The sequence below is a fragment of the Sitophilus oryzae genome, unplaced genomic scaffold (assembly GCF_002938485.1).
Source record: "Sitophilus oryzae breed Bouriz unplaced genomic scaffold, Soryzae_2.0 scaffold_1576_pilon_pilon, whole genome shotgun sequence".
In the NCBI taxonomy this organism is placed as follows: domain Eukaryota; kingdom Metazoa; phylum Arthropoda; class Insecta; order Coleoptera; family Curculionidae; genus Sitophilus; species Sitophilus oryzae.
Window position 1 is genome coordinate 17,422,808 of NW_022146254.1, and position 16,325 is coordinate 17,439,132.

A 16,325-nucleotide genomic window follows, 5' to 3' on the forward strand; every position below is an offset into this window, starting at 1 on the left:
GTGCGTGGGAAAGACGCTTTGTCGCTTAGCTGCGGAACAACAATATTAAGCTATGTCGCTTTGTGGCCATCGCTTTTGTGTGTATGAAAGACGCCTTGTCGCTTAGCTGCGGAACAACAATATTATGCTATGTCGCTTTGTGGCCATCCCTTTGTGTGTAGGAAAGACGCCTTGTCGCTTAGCTAGGAAACAACAAAAATATTTAACTATTTTATATACTCGATTATGGTGATGTGATCATGTGTATTTTCCAGTGATGCTCAAGTAAATTTTATTTTTATAGATTGCAAATTGCGTGATCAGAGAGTGAGTGTTTACACAAGAGTTTGAGTACACTAGTTCGATTACACAAGTGTCCCGGCATCTAAGGTGAGTTTAGCTTCTTTTGTTTATGTTGTTTGAATATTAAATTGATATTAATACCATTCATATATTATGCTATATAAACAAAAAAAAAATATTTTATTTTTCTTACTCGCTCTTACAATATGTCATTGCGAGGCTCTGGATCGCAAGCGACACTTTTATTTGGGAAAGCTAGGCTAGGCTATAGAACCGGAGGAACTATGCTCCCATCCTATCAAGGACCTGCATAAGGTAGTGCAGGGCACAGGGCTAGGAGAATGGGTGCAGATATAGAAAGGGGACAAACACAATAAGCCTCACAGTTCGTAGTGTTTCCGGCAAAGAACGGCCCCTTGTTATGAAAAAAAAACATGTCGGCCCTCTGCTCTTATGGACAGACGGGATCGTTTTTGAACATTTCTCGCGGAATTCATTAACTCAGTGGGGGTGAAAGATACCCTCGCATAATCGCGCTAAGTACTTCTAATTCTTGTCTAGATTATACGGGCAATATAAAAATAAGAACCTAAAAAAGAACGCTAAGATAATAATCCATCCAGGCGCTAAGTCCGGCGGCCTCGACGGCCGTTGGGATCATGGTTAGCTATAGCTTTGATTGAATATATTCAATTATTCTCGAAATTGGCTGCAAAAATTTGCTGACAACTTCAGCGTTCTGAGGCGGTGCCTCGTCTTGCTGGAAAAATATTTTTTGAGCTCCATTAGGAGCAGATCATCAATAAGGGATCCAAAGCCTACTAGTTAAAAGTGGCGAACTTTTAAAAATTCTGTATTTCGAAGGGGACTCTTAACAAAATATCAAGTGTGCTATATTTTTGGAAAGGCAATTTTAAGTCCTATTCATTTAATGAAAATTATACAGGGTGTCCCAAATAAGACATTGCTAAGTAGATATATTATGTTTCAATATAAATATTTTACCCTATTATTTTGAAGTTTTATATCCTTCTTCGAGGGGTGTCTCACTATTGGAATTACATGTACATTTTCTTGGCAGTCGCTGGCAGTCATTGGCAGTCTTATGGCAGTCGCCTATAATAATTACATGGCAGTCATAGGCAGTCTTCTTCGTAGTCATTGGCAGTCGCTTGACAGCGAAAGATTATTTTGGCAGTACGTGTACATTTTTTACCCGAGTGAGACACCCCTCGTCCTTCTTGTACTAATTGACACCAAAATCACCACATCGTAACTTCATAAAAATAACTAATAAGTCCAATTATAAAATTTCCGTTGTATTTTTTTATAAAAATTAGGTGCACTTTAACATGTCATCCCGATAAATTAGAACTAAATAACAACAATTATAACCCGTAATTAAGTTGATATTATATAGTGAGGAAGATCAGGGGGGCAACTATTTAAATTTGTTTACAATTTAATCAATTTTTCATTTTGCTTCATCTTGCCAGATTTGTTGGTGCTCTGTTGTAACATCCTATCCAAAACCAAACGATTTAAAAGTCGATATGTTTCCAAGTATTTTCTGTATTGGATTGTTTTTATTTAATATCCAGTTTATTAGTGGTGCCATTCGTAAGTGTTTATTTTAACTAGATTTTTTTTATATTAAGTTAGGGAATTGTCAAAAATAAAATTGTTGTAATAGAAGTTTATTAACTTATAAAAAGAGAAAAATACACCACTGGAAATAAAGTTTTGTTTTCAGATACTGTGTAAAAATCAAAATAAAACACTAAATCACCACAATACACCAAAACACTTTTACTTTTACAATGGACGCGCGTTTTACTAACCATGTTAGCATCATCAGCAGATGATTAAGACTCTTCACAGTCTTAATCGTCAGACAACACTCAGTCTTAATCATCTGCTGATTATGCTAACATGGTTAGCGAAACGCGCGTCTAGTGTAATAGTAAAAGTGTTTTGGTGTATTGTGGTGATTTAGTGTTTTATTTTACTGTGTAACACCAAAGGTTCCAACCCCAAACTGTAATTTAAGATACTGTATTCCAGAAAATTTTTTAAGAATTATTTTATGTCCAAATAATATCATAAAATGCTCTATTATGCAACTAATAAGAATTGAAATTCGCCAAAAAATTAAAAAGGAGATACATAGATGAATTTGTACAAACATTTGTGCTTAAGAATTCTTCCACGTCGGTTTTTAACATAGAATAAAAACATAGAACTAAACATAGAATAAAATGTTAATTTTTATTATATCGAATATGGATGCCGTCAACAAATTTTTATTGAAGAAAAGTATAAGTGAAAGGGTGGTGTGTGTGTTATTTTTTGTATAGAGTGTAGAAATATAGAATAAAAAAATGAAACCGCAAATTGAACGACAAACATAACAATTTTTTCATCTTTTCCTTTTTTCGGTTTTCAAAAATTGAAAAATTTAAGGCAAGAAATTTCTATTTAGTATCTTTATATCTAGATGAAAGGTTTACTTCTTATACAGACCGATATAGTCGACTCACAAAGTCTAGAGCTTCAGCAACTCATTTATTTTCAGCTTCGTACTTAAAAGTATGTCACAGAGGACCGGGATTCAGCGAATGCGCTGTTGCGGATGCCAACGAAGTATTGCCACATTTATTAAAAGGCGAAAGGCAAATGAAAATTCCGAACATGATCCCTATGAATTTTCCCGAAGTCCAAATTGATGCGGGACCAAATTTGAAAATTGCACTGTACAACTTGGACATTTATGGACTTGATACGATGATTATAGATGATTTCCAGTAAGAATATACAGTGTAGTTTATATTTGAGGCGTCAAGTTGCAAAAGCCGTATTATCCCATAAACGTTGTTTCGAGATAATAAGCAAAAATTGTTTTAGCAAATATTTGAAGCGTTAATTTGAAAAAACGTATCCATTGAGTAGAATCATTGTTTTGTATCTCGTTTTTCTAGAAATAAAAATTAATATTTAATTTTTAAACAAAAAAACACAAATTTGTATAAGGCGGCTTTTGTTGCAGTATGATGCATATTGTGGGTTTTGGTACAATATGATCAAGAAAATACGGCATTAGCGATGACGACGAACGAAAAGAACGTTGTCGTTTTATAGGTATGTAAATTTATATGGGAAATGTCATTGATCGATATTTTCAAGCCAACTGGACGCCGTTTTTTTTTAATCATGCGGTATTTACATCCTAACCTGATTTATTAAATATACTATTTTCTTAAAATTAAGTAAGGATTTCAAAAGATTTCGACTTTTATTGCAGTTTGGAATTATGTTTATGCGGATTTCAGGATCCACTATTAATATATATGTCATTAGGCCATTTTTTTATAATTGATAAGGCGGGTTTTGCAAATTGACGCTATTGGCAATCTTGGCCGTTTTTGTCATCTGGCAATTACCTGGTCTCTGATATATGATATACATCTTATCTCCAGTAAAAGTTGCACAACAAATATCTCATACGAATAGTTCAAACATTTTAAAAAAATTTACTTTATGATTTTTTTTTAAATTGCTCTATCTTATTTTTTGAAAAACTCTGAATAGTTCTAATAATGCTGTACTGAAAGATAATAATGTAATTAGATTCTCTTACAAATCAGATAATTTTTTCCGTTACAAACAATTTTTGTAACTTCGTTACTACAACGCCTCGAAAAACGGTCACATTTAAATTTTGAGGTATTTTAAAGTTTTATATTATTGTGTTCCACTAGAATACAATATACGTATAAACCTTTACAAAATTATCAATCTATCTATCGTTTAGTGGACCGATTTTCATAATTTTTAAGCAATTTGTAGCTAACAATTTGACTTTTTAGTTTCTCTTTCTAATTTAAAAACGAAAGTTCCCACCTGTCAATTATACGAGGGAAAATAAAATGTTGATATTTTGGTGAAAGTTTGAAACACCCTGTGGGGTATGCTAAAAAAGCAAGGAATTTAAATATTAATTTATTATCTAGGTGCATCTTTTCTCGATAGTTTGGTTTTTAATTCATCCCAATAGCTTTATTTTTGTTGGAGATATTCGCTTTTGAATAAGACAATAACGATTTACAGAAATTTTAGCATTGACTTTGGGCGAGGGGTAAACACATAGGGCAAAAAGTGTACACCTACATCCTCTATCCTTAGTACATCCCCTACATCCTCCAGTACATCCTCGGTACATCCCCTACATCCTCGGTACATCCCCTATATCCCCTAATACATCCCCTACATCCTCGGTACATCCACTACATCCTCGGTACATCCCCGGTACATCCCCTACATCCTCTAGTACATCCTCGGTATATCCCCAGGAAATCCTCTCATGTGTACGCCATACATTTAGAATAATTTTCGTGATGAACCGTTTTACGTATCTAAAATACTTTTCGAGATATACTTATCTTGGACACACTGTATATATTTTTTTAAAATTTTATTTGAATGGTAAAAAGAAAGTTAAAATTTTGAACGCTATTATCTCCGAAACTATTAAATATATAAAAAAAGATGAAGCACCATTTCGACTTACATTTACTAGAGGGATATAAAAATTTACAGGGTGTTTTTTATTTAAAATAACAAAATTAAGGTTACTTTACTTACGACGAAACCGGAATTGTTATTTATGTTAGAGCGATCTCCCACTTTATTACGAGCTTTATTATATGTATAACTACACAAAATTTCTCAAACCTCTACAATTTATTGGCTAGTAATATAGTTGACACCTAATATTTTTGTTGAATTCAAAAGGATAAAAAAAATCAAATCCATTTAAAAAAATTATATGGGGTCATCGAGAATCGAACTAAGGCGCGCCAACCCATACCAAATCTTGCCAGAGCTGTAACAATCTCGGCTATTGTGCCTACAACAATTCGCCGTTACTTTTATTATACAGGGTGAGTCTTAAATAGGTGCAAATATTTTCAGGGCTGGTAGATCTCGATAAAAGAAACATATTTTTTCTTTACCATTTTTCAAATAAGTCCAAAATAACAGAGTTATTTAAGTTTTAAAATTTAAAAAAAAATGATTTTTTTAAATTTTGATAGCCACCTGATTTTTTTCTGTATTTGTATCCCTTTTAGTGCCGAACCATAGAGTAAAGCTGTAACTATGGTAATATCAGAGATTAAGAATTTATAACGTGGGAAAATTAGGGGTGAACAGGCAGTTCTAAAAAGTTTTCGAAAAATATACAGGGAAATTTAAAATAAAATGCACGATTTTCAACATATTTTATTTGCAAAAAAACATCATAGACGTGTTCCTGGGGTCAAAATATACCACCCCTGAAAATATTTGCACTTATTTAAGACTTACCCTGGATAACAGCAGTTTATGCCTCGGTTTATGCAGTTTATGTCGGCGGAAAAAATAACTTAAGTCATGCGTAAAGCCCTATATTATGTGCAAAGTTATCAATCTCGTGTTTTGAACCCCAAATAAAAATGAGATCTAGTAGCTACCGAGGATCTACTTTAACAGACCTAAAAATAGGCAACGTTAAAGGCATTCGCATTTATGAACTTCGTTTTTGACGTATAGAGGGTACAATAATAATTATTTACACACACTTCCCTTTAATTCATAACGCTTACGGCACTATGCAATAAGATATGAACACACACAAACACATTTTTGCATAAACTTATACCAGAGATATGGATTAAAGTCTATATATCTGACTTATACATACATTTTGCGAGATATTTTGAGGTTATGAGTAGGGGTGAGCCACAAAGCCTTGAGTATCGATATTTTTATCGATATATCAAATAAAGGTCCATTTTCACTCCCATGAAATTTGTGCAAATCGGCTTGTGAAAATCGGCTTGTGCAAACTTTATTTAATAAATTCATTGAGAAAAACGGATGTGCACAAGCTAATTCACATACGTGAAAACCAAGTAACGATATATTGGTCCATAAATATCGATATAGCTATCGATATAACAGATACCGCTATATCTCTTTATGAATACTTCATATCGGAAATATCTATATCTATCTATATTCACAATATCGATATTCGATCTTATTTGATTTCGTACAGGGTGGTTGTAAAATATTGAATAAATATCAACATCTCGAGAACCACATTTTTTGGAAATCGCTCGGCCACATCAATTATTTTAATTTTTCCGGGGCAGATTATGCCAAAAATGAATATTATACAGGGTGTCTCAAAAATGCTTTGTCCAAAACAATTTCTTTTAATGGCAACCCTCGTGGCAACATAATTATTATTTTTCTGCATTTTTGAATTGCCCTTAAAATTCTGAATATTTTCCATGTTAGTGCTATACCCAAATCCAAGCTTTTTGGAGTTATTCTCATTTAAAAATTAAAAAGTGAAAAAAAATATTAGAAAAAACCTTTTTAAGAGGATACCGAAGAGGATACCTTATGGAAAATGTATTCAAAAGACAACCCACAAATTTGGATGACTTGAAACATCGCATTCGGCAAATTACGCCCCAAATAATTTGAAATACATCCCCGGTAAATCCTCGGTACATCCCCTACATCCTCTAGTACATCCTCGGTACATCCCCTACATCCTCGGTACATCCCCTACATCCTCTAGTACATCCTCGGTACATCCACTACATCCTCGGTACATCCACTACATCCTCGGTACATCCCCTGGAAATCCTCTCATGTGTACACCATAAATCCCCTAAGTGTTCACCCCTCGACTTTGGGTCTTCATCAACACACTTATAAAATAGTGTTTATTTTGTTTTTGTAATGTTACTGCGATTGAAACTTGAAACGTCATATTATTATGATATTATTATTGTTTGTTGACATTTACGTTAGTATAGATGGTTTTAAGTTTTGAAGTATCGGCTATTGCTGCTTTAATTGATCATGGCAGAGATCAACTATTGGACTTAAAACAATATCTGCTAGATTAACTGCCTAATAGACAATAATATAAAATTATTTTTCAAAGACAGTGACGTTACATAAATCATAAACACTATTATGTAGGTCTGTTGACTAGGACCAAAAGCAAGAGCAGTGTTTTATTGTAAAAAATACGAAAAAGTGTCTTCTTCAAAAGCAAATATCCAAAAAAAAAATGCTATTGAGATGAATCAAAAAATAAACTATTAAGGAAAGATACACCTAGATGATAAAGTTATTCAAAAGGGTGTTTTTCCAAAAGCAACTTTCACCAAAATATCAACATTTTGTTATGATTTTGTTTCGCCTCGTTGACATTGACAGATGACAACTCATTTTTAATTTAGAAAGAGTTACTAAAAAGTCAAACAATTTTGCTACAAATTGCTTAAAAAATCATCAAAATCGGCTAAGTAGAACAAAATATATTAAACTTTAAAATAGGTACATCAAAATTTTAATGTGCCCGTTGTCGTGCTGGTGAGTGTATATATTGAGGTTGGACTCCCGACCCTTACTAGAAGAGGTGGTAGCTTGTGTACCACTTGTGGAGACTTGCGCGAGGTCAGCCTCTACAAGTGGGGAGTCCACCTCTAGACCTAACAAGCGACACCAGCTACCGTTCCGTCTACCCGGCTTGGGTCAACCAGGCGGGTTAGACGATCCGCTGAGAGTAGGTCTTAGCGGAGCACAAGCACGGAGATACCTCCGACTGCTCCACGAAGGACTTATTCCCGAGGAAGCAAAAGCCAAAACTCTCCTTGAAAAAGGAACCAAGAAACAACCTGGCGCATCTCCACCAAAGGGCAAGAGGGGGAGCGAAAACCTCTCCCCTTTGTTCCTACAAGGAGAGAAAAAAGCCAGGATGGAAAGCCGCCCCCACACCAAGAGGCAAGCAGGGACGTATCACTAGCTATGCCGCTATTGCTGGACAAGTGAAAATTGCGGTGCTGCCAAAGGAATATCCGGAGGTTGTACTGACTACTGACCAGCAAACGGCTCTAGAAGAGGCGATACTGGACGAAGTAGTAGCGAGCGGATTGCGACGCAACGATCCACAAAGTGTGGGTCAGCTGCGCTTTGCGGGGATACATTTTAGGGTGGGCATGATCCTCATATAGTGTGCATCTGAAAAATCGGCGGATTGGTTCCAAGCTTAAAAATTGGCAGGGGCCGGGACTGGTTGCAATGAGGGAGAAAACATCCCTAAAGGGACAACCATCACGGTCTTTCTGCCAAGAAGCAAGGGAAAAGACACCACCTACCTGCTAGACCTTATCCAGGCTCAGAACGAGAATGTGAGTACATCGAGCTGGCGAGTCCTCAACTCGAAGGAGGAGGGCCATGGTCAGGTCCTCACAATAGGAATTGACCTCAAATCCAAGGAGGCAATAGAGAAAGAGGGATATAACCTCTATTATAGATTCGGGACGGTACCGGTATCAGGTCCAAGAAACAAACAAGCTAAAGAGGGGGAGAAAATGGAGACAAATACTCTAGCCTCCACCTCACAGGAACCTCAGCCGGCGACAAGCTCCTCGACTATGAAGGACACGGATGGCGAAACTCCAACCGTGAGAGGGTATATATCCTCAGAGGAGGTTGATGACTCGAAGGAGGAACATCTGTTGTCAGGGGGGGATGGGAAATACCCTGTCCTCCCTACAACAGGGGAACCCTTACATATCCCAGAAACCTGATGCATGGGATATCCCAAATAAAATCTTCCCTGGTGGCTATCCATGAACCTTGGTACGTCTGATGTCGAGGATGGAGAATTGGCCTCTGTGGAGCCGTCTCGGATACTGGCTTTTGTTAAAGCCCTGAGACTGTATGATTATAACTCGTTATTACTCAAGAAAGGGGAACACACAATAGATCTATAAGGTCGCAGTGATTAACTCCTCTCCTAAACATTCCACATTCTACATATATTGAGGTTTTTCATTAAATTTTTGAATCTTTGATTAGAATGTTTTCTAAAATCTATACTGAATCATATTCTTAAAATAAAAAGTAATTGAATACCTATAGTCAATGTTATTTTTATATTGTAGGATCGATTTTGACAAGCTTCATGTAATGCTTGCCATGCATGCTAAACAGGTATCTTTAATAGGTACATATGATATTGATGGACAAATTATGGTACTACCCATTCAAGGAAAGGGACCATGTAATTTGACAATTGGTAAGTAAAAATATATTGGGCCACTATTGGCCTTTTATACAACATATGCCTGACTGAGAATTACATTAGAAGTTTACACGATACTGTACTCTACACTGGTGTTTCAAATTAAAAAAAAAATGTGGTACCGGGTTTCTCAAATTGGGGCTATGTTTGTCACGAAAATGACTGTTCATGAGTTCAATGATAATTTATTTAGTAATTAACCGCATTTTTGTTCTATCCGGAAATGTGACAGAAAAATTTAAAATTTATGGTTTTAATTGTATCAAACATGTAATATTCTTACAGCTTTATTATACAGGGTGGTCCAAGTTTCCATTCCGGAAACTTTGGCAGCATATTCTGCAATAAGTAAAAAAAGTTATTATAAATATATGTCCTAAAATGCTCCGTTTCGGAGACACAGGGTGCAGAAGTTTCATACTATATTCGATATTTGAATAAAAATTGGTTCTGATGATTTTGACATGAGAAATTTGATTTCGATGTCAATATGACTGGTACTTGCAGGGGGCGCCACCTGCATGTTTTTAACTATTTTAACGAATAATAACTTTTCGATCATACCTGTATAAATCAACTGGGTAATAAATATTCATTTCCGTTATTTTTTACGTAAAAAAAGTCTTTTGGTAAAAATCACGCAAGAGCAATCGTTCTTAAGATGTTTAGAATTGAATTAGTCAATACCATGTCATTATTGACAAAAATTAAACATACCTAATGATATGTTGAGTAGATAGTTATTTGACTGGAATAATAAATTTGAGATCTTTACGCTTTTTAAAATTTTTCATAAATTTTTTTTCGAGAAAATTAAGATAAAACAGATCCTATTGAACCTTTGGTTAAAAACATTTCAAATTTATTATTTCAGTCTAATAACGATGTAGTAAACATCTTTAATTTATGTGAATGATGACATGGATTGATTATTTCGATTCCAAATATCTGGAGAACCATTACTCTTAGCGATTTTTTAACAAGATATCTTTTTTACGTAAAAACAACGGAAATGTACATTTTTTACTCAGTAGTTTTAGTTATTACTATTCAAACCAGTTAAAAAATACGTAGGTAGCGCCCTCTACAAGTAGGAGTCATATTGACATTAAAATCAAATTTCTCATATGAAAAAACTCCTAAATACCAATTTCCATCCAAATATTGACGGTACTTTAGAAATTATTTGAAAAAATCGAAATACAAATGAAACTTCTACATCCAGTAGCACTTCTAAACTAAGCAATTTAGGACATACATTTCTAAGAACTTTTTTTATTTATTTTTATCTGCAGAATATGCTGCTGAAGTTTTACAAATAAAATTCGGGCCACCCTGTATAAATTATTCTTACATCAATTGTAATTTTAACTTAATCGAAAGTTCGCTCGAATTATATTCCGGAAACTTCGGCAGCATATTCTGCAGATAAAAATAAGTAAAAAAGTTCGTATAAACGTATGTCCTAAAATGCTTAGTATCGGAGATACAGGGTGTAGAAGTTTAATTTTTATTTCGATTTTTTTTCAAATAATTTCTGAAGTAAAGTCAATATTTGAATGAAAATTGGTGTCTGGGAGTTTTTTGACATGAGAAATTTGATTTTGATGTCAATATAGCTCCCACTAGTAGAGGGCGCCACCTACATATTTTTTAACCGGTTTGAAGAGTAACAACTTTTTGTCCGTACCTGTATATAACTACTGAGTAAAAAAATATACATTTGCGATGTTTTTTACATAAAGAGGGTCTCTTGGTAAAAATCGCTACGAGTAATGGTTTTCGAGATATTTGGAATCGAAATTGTCAATACCTGTCATCATTGACATTAATTAAACATATTGACTAAATAGTTATTAGACTGAAATTATAAATTTAAAATACTTTTGTGCCAAAAGTTCAACAGAAACTGTTTTATCATCATTTTTTTTAAGAAAAATTTATGATTGATTTAAAAAAAAATAAAAATTTCCTAAATTTATTATTTCAGTGAAATAACTATCTACTCAACGTGTTTATTTTTCGTCAATAATGACATGTATTGACTATTTCCATTCTAAATATCTTAAGAACGGTTGCTCGTAGCGATTTTTACGAGATATTTTTTACGTAAAAAGTCACAGAGATGTATATTTTTTCACTCGGTAGTTTTATACAGGTACGGACAAAAAGTTATTACGATTCAAAATAGTTAAAACACCTGTAGGTGGCGCCCTCTACTAGTAGGAGTCGTATTGACATCAAAATCAAATTTCTCATGTCAAAAAACTTCCAGACACCAATTTTCATCCAAATATTGACGTTACTTCAGAAATTATTTACAAAAAATTGAAATAAACGTGAAACTTCTACACCCTGTATCTCTGAAATTAAGCATTTTAGGACCTACATTTATACGAACTTTTTTAGTTATTTTTATCTGCAGAATATGCTGCCGAAGTTTCCGGAATACAATTCGGACCACCCTGTATATTAAAAAAAAACAAATAAAATAAAAGATAAAATATTTCATTATAAATATCGGCATGATTTTTTCAGTGAATCCAGAGTTTGTATACCAATTTGACTACAAGCTGGTACAGAAAAATGGAGGTGAGCATGCTGAAGTCTTAGAAAGTTCTCTGGACTTCAATATTCCAAAGACGTATATAAATTTGGAGAATCTATTTAATGGAAATAAACAAATGGGTAAGCTAAAGTTTATTCATAATAGCATATTCCCCTTTTAATAAACGAAAGCATTGTAGAATAGCAAATTAAGGGTTCAGGGTAAAAACGTGATAAGCGCCATTTCACTGATTTTACATGAGAGCACTAGACGGCTTGTGTTATCAGGTTCTTTCTGTATATTTTATATTTTTACTAGGCATGTACAGGGTGTCCCACTAAGAATAGCTCTCGGCTGTATCTCGGAAAGTATTAGCCGTAACGGCTGCGGAAAAAATATTTATAGCTAAAGAGGCTATGTGAAATTGCTGGAAATTATTTTCAAGTTTGTAGAACGACCGCTAGGGGGCGCAACTGAAACAAAAATAAGAAAGTGGAGTTTTTACACAATTTTGCCTAGCTAAGATGTACTATAAGTAACAGCTTCATAATCTTCAGAAAATTTTGAATATTTTTTGTTAGAGCCATTTTCCCCTATCTATCAAAATAAAGTAAGGGGGGGAAGGTTAGGTCTATTTTTATTTGAATGATAATAACTCTGGACTGCATAATCGGAATCCAACAAGCGGGGGCTCGTTTAAAAGAGCGTTTCTTACTCTATATTGTACCACATAAACAATAGTAATAAGCTTTTGAACGTAGACGCTAGGGGGCGTTGTCTTACAATTTAACAAATATTGCGCGTTTTTTCAAAAAAATTATATGCAATAGTATATGTAATTTTAGCTGATAGTGAAGAGTAGTAAGAGCTTAAAAAATCAGCGAAAACCGCATCTTCATATCTTCTTTCAAACCGAAGATATTAGCAAAATTATAATAAATACCAAAAAATAAGCGCTTAATTACCTTATTTTTACAACAGGGTATCAGTAGCCCTCTTGATTATGCCCATTCTAACCTAAAAATAAGATAGAATTAATTAGTTTATTTTAAAATCGACGATATACCAGAATATCATAATATCAGATGTATAAATATCTAATAATTAATATATTAATAATAATAACTATCGTATTTATTTTTTTTTTTTGGAAAAACGCGGCTATGTTTGTTAAATTGTAAGAAAGCGCCCCCTAGCGTCTACATTCAAAACCTTATTATTATTATTTTTATGGTATAATATAGAGTAAGATACGCTCTTTTAAACGAGCCCTCGTTTGTTGGATTCTGATCATCCAAAATGGTTCTAACAAAAAAAAATCCAAAATTTACTGAAGATTATGAAGCTATTATTTTAGATTTTTTTTAGAATTTAGAATGAGTGGGAGGGGGGTTAATCACTGCGACCTTACAGATCCATTGTGTCCCCCTTTCTTGAGTCATAACTCATCATACAGTCCCAGGGCTTTGACAAAAGCCAGTATCTGGGACGGTTTTATAGAGGGTAGTTCTCCATCTCCAATATCAGTCGTACCAAAATTCATGGCACGAATGGTTGTCGTCTCGGCGCACTCAGTGATGAGGTGTACTGGTGTTTCCCCATCTTCCCCACAGAATCTGCATTCGCCGTTTCTTCTTAGTTTCAATCTACTGAGGTGTTCATTGAGGAGACAGTGTCCTGTTAAAAACCCCGTGACAATCCGAAGATTGTTCTTACTTAAACCCAGGAAGATCTGTGATTTTTCTTGATCATAAGCCCTCAGAAACTTCTTCGAAGCTATTATTTATAGTACCCATTATCTAGGCAAAATTATGTAAAAAATCTATTTTCTTATTTTCCATAGAAATTGCGCCACAATTTCTCATAGCCCCTTTAGTTATAAATATTTTTTGCGTAAGCCCTACGGCTAATACTTTCCGAGATACAGCCGAGAGCTATTCTTAGTGGGTCATCCTGTACAGGATGAGTTTTATACGATTTGCTCTCTGGGTATCTCACAAACTCTTGTAGATAGAGAATCGGTTAAATGGAGAAAGAATTGCAGTTTTGTAGGGTCATAAATATGCGCCTTTTAGATTTTTGAAAAAGTTCATGGCTTACTAGATATTTTAAACAAAATAAATTTTGGAAAATGTTAAAAATTGTCTCTAATTCTATTATAATTTATTTTAGACAAAAAGTTTTCAGATAAAAGTTGTAAATAATCACATCCTTAATGAGATTGTGTGCTCCGTTTTTTTTTCTAAAGCCTGTCATTTTTGACATATATCACAAATTTATGTTTTTTTAAATGGAAACCATAGTTGGTCATGACTTCATAAAAAGCGCCATTTTTAAACTTTTCTGTGGCATAAGCTATAATATGTTTTTTTTTTCAAGAAATTACAGAGTTATAGTTAATTCTTATCATTTTTAAACAATTTCACTTAGTTTGCCATTGAAACAAGTTCGTCGCTCTCAGAAATGTGAAACTGCCACATCCAAACTTTGTAAATTAAAATAAACAAAACTATTTTTTAATAATATAGGGATATTTTTTGACACCCTGTATATATATTTTTTTAATTTTTAAGCTGAAATAAATCGGCCATTTTGAACTAAATTAGTTAGGTCTAATCTCAAAATCGCATCGTATAGGTTGTGCGAAATTCAAAATATTAATATATATTTCTTTGGTTTTAGGCGACCATGTAAACGAATTCTTGAACGAAAACGATAAAGAGTTCATCAACGAAATATCCGGAGCTGTCAAGGGTACCATTTCAGCTATAGGTCAACAATTCTTCCAAGGGATATTTGACAGCATTCCATACGACGAGTTGTTCCTCGTATAATATACATGTACCTATTTTTTATATTTTTTAATTTTTTATATTTTATTTAGTGTTATTTAATAGTACAAATATGTTTAAATATAAATACAATAAATAAATAATGTAGGCAGTTGACTTTTATTAAAGAGTTCTTTGAATCTGAATAATTATTGAAATAAATATAAATGTACTAGCGTGTACCCACGACTTCGTTCGCGTCGAATTAATGATTTATAATGGTGATGATAAAGCAAAGCAAGAATTTTCATTAACATACAAACTGGATAAAATTCACATTTATATCAGCATGAAAAAATACAATATCGCGATATTATTATATAACTTGGTAATATTTGAGGGGTAGTTTTGTCTCGTTGGCATTTGACTTTCGAAAAATCCGTTTGCCAAAAATAAGCTTTTTACGTCAAGCAGTTTAAGCAGAATCGTGGTTAAGAAATTATTCAGCTTATTTGAACACCCTGTATGATTTTTTAAAAAATTTCGAAATATTTAAAAAAACCAAATAAATTATGCTTTTCCAAGCGTTCTCCCGAAAGACTAACAGTTTTTTAAATAACAAATATTATAATATTTGAGGGGAGTTTTCACCCTCTTGAAATTTGAGATTCGAGAAACCCCTCCTTATCGAACCTCTACACCCCACAGTCAATCCGTTTGCCTAAAATCAGCTTTAAACGTCGAGCAGTTTGAGCAGAATCGTGATTACTCAATGGTCATATTTTATGAAACACCCTGTATAAGGTAGTATAATTTTTATTATTGCAACACAATAACTGATTAATAAATAAACTTCAATAAATATTTAGTATTAAAAACTTTGATACCCTTGGAGAAATGAAGCCTTAAAATTTTGACTGCAACTTCACAAAATTGAAAATATTTCAAAAACGGTAAGGTTTAAGTGTAATAAACCTTTATTAAATTTACCTTTATTTTAATCGTAGAAACTAAAAATGTAATAATATACAGAGTGTTCCATTTAAAAAAATACAACTTTAATATTTTTTATTTATTTGGGACACTGTATCTTGTAAAAATATTTTTAAATTGTAGCTCTAATAGTCCTTCAACGACCCCAAAACTTACAATTTGTAAAAATCTAATCGTTTAGCTACAATACTCCGTGTCGTATGTGGTGAACAACCCTGTATATGTATCAATTTCATATAATATTCTATGATTATACAAAGAACGGCATCCGAGTTGGCTTGGAAATGAAGATTGCTGATATTTCAAATGTAAAATATTATGGTAAATGTCAATAGTCGTCATTTCCAAGCTCGTTTCCAAGCCATCTAAACGACTTCTTTTCTGTCATACGAAATATTCAGTACCTATAAAAGAATTTACTTTTGTTTAAGTCTATGTTTAACAGGAATTAATTTTTAATACGAAATTAGGAGGATAAGTTAGTGGTTTACTTTATTGGAATAAATTAATAGAATAAATTAGTGGGTTACTTTACACTTAAGAATTTACGATTCACAATGAAAAAAATACAATTAAA

General features: G+C 33.4%; 1 protein-coding gene across 1 annotated transcript; it reads left to right on the forward strand.

Annotated features, from left to right (window-relative positions):
- Window positions 1–1,723: 1,723 nt before the first annotated feature.
- LOC115879338 (protein takeout-like) lies at window positions 1,724–14,895 on the forward strand. Its single transcript, XM_030896114.1, has 5 exons — window positions 1,724–1,902; window positions 2,858–3,086; window positions 9,297–9,430; window positions 11,975–12,124; window positions 14,667–14,895. The coding sequence occupies exons 1-5, from the start codon at window positions 1,836–1,838 to the stop codon at window positions 14,816–14,818; spliced, it is 732 nt and encodes a 243-aa protein (XP_030751974.1). The 5' UTR covers window positions 1,724–1,835; the 3' UTR covers window positions 14,819–14,895.
- Window positions 14,896–16,325: the final 1,430 nt, after the last annotated feature.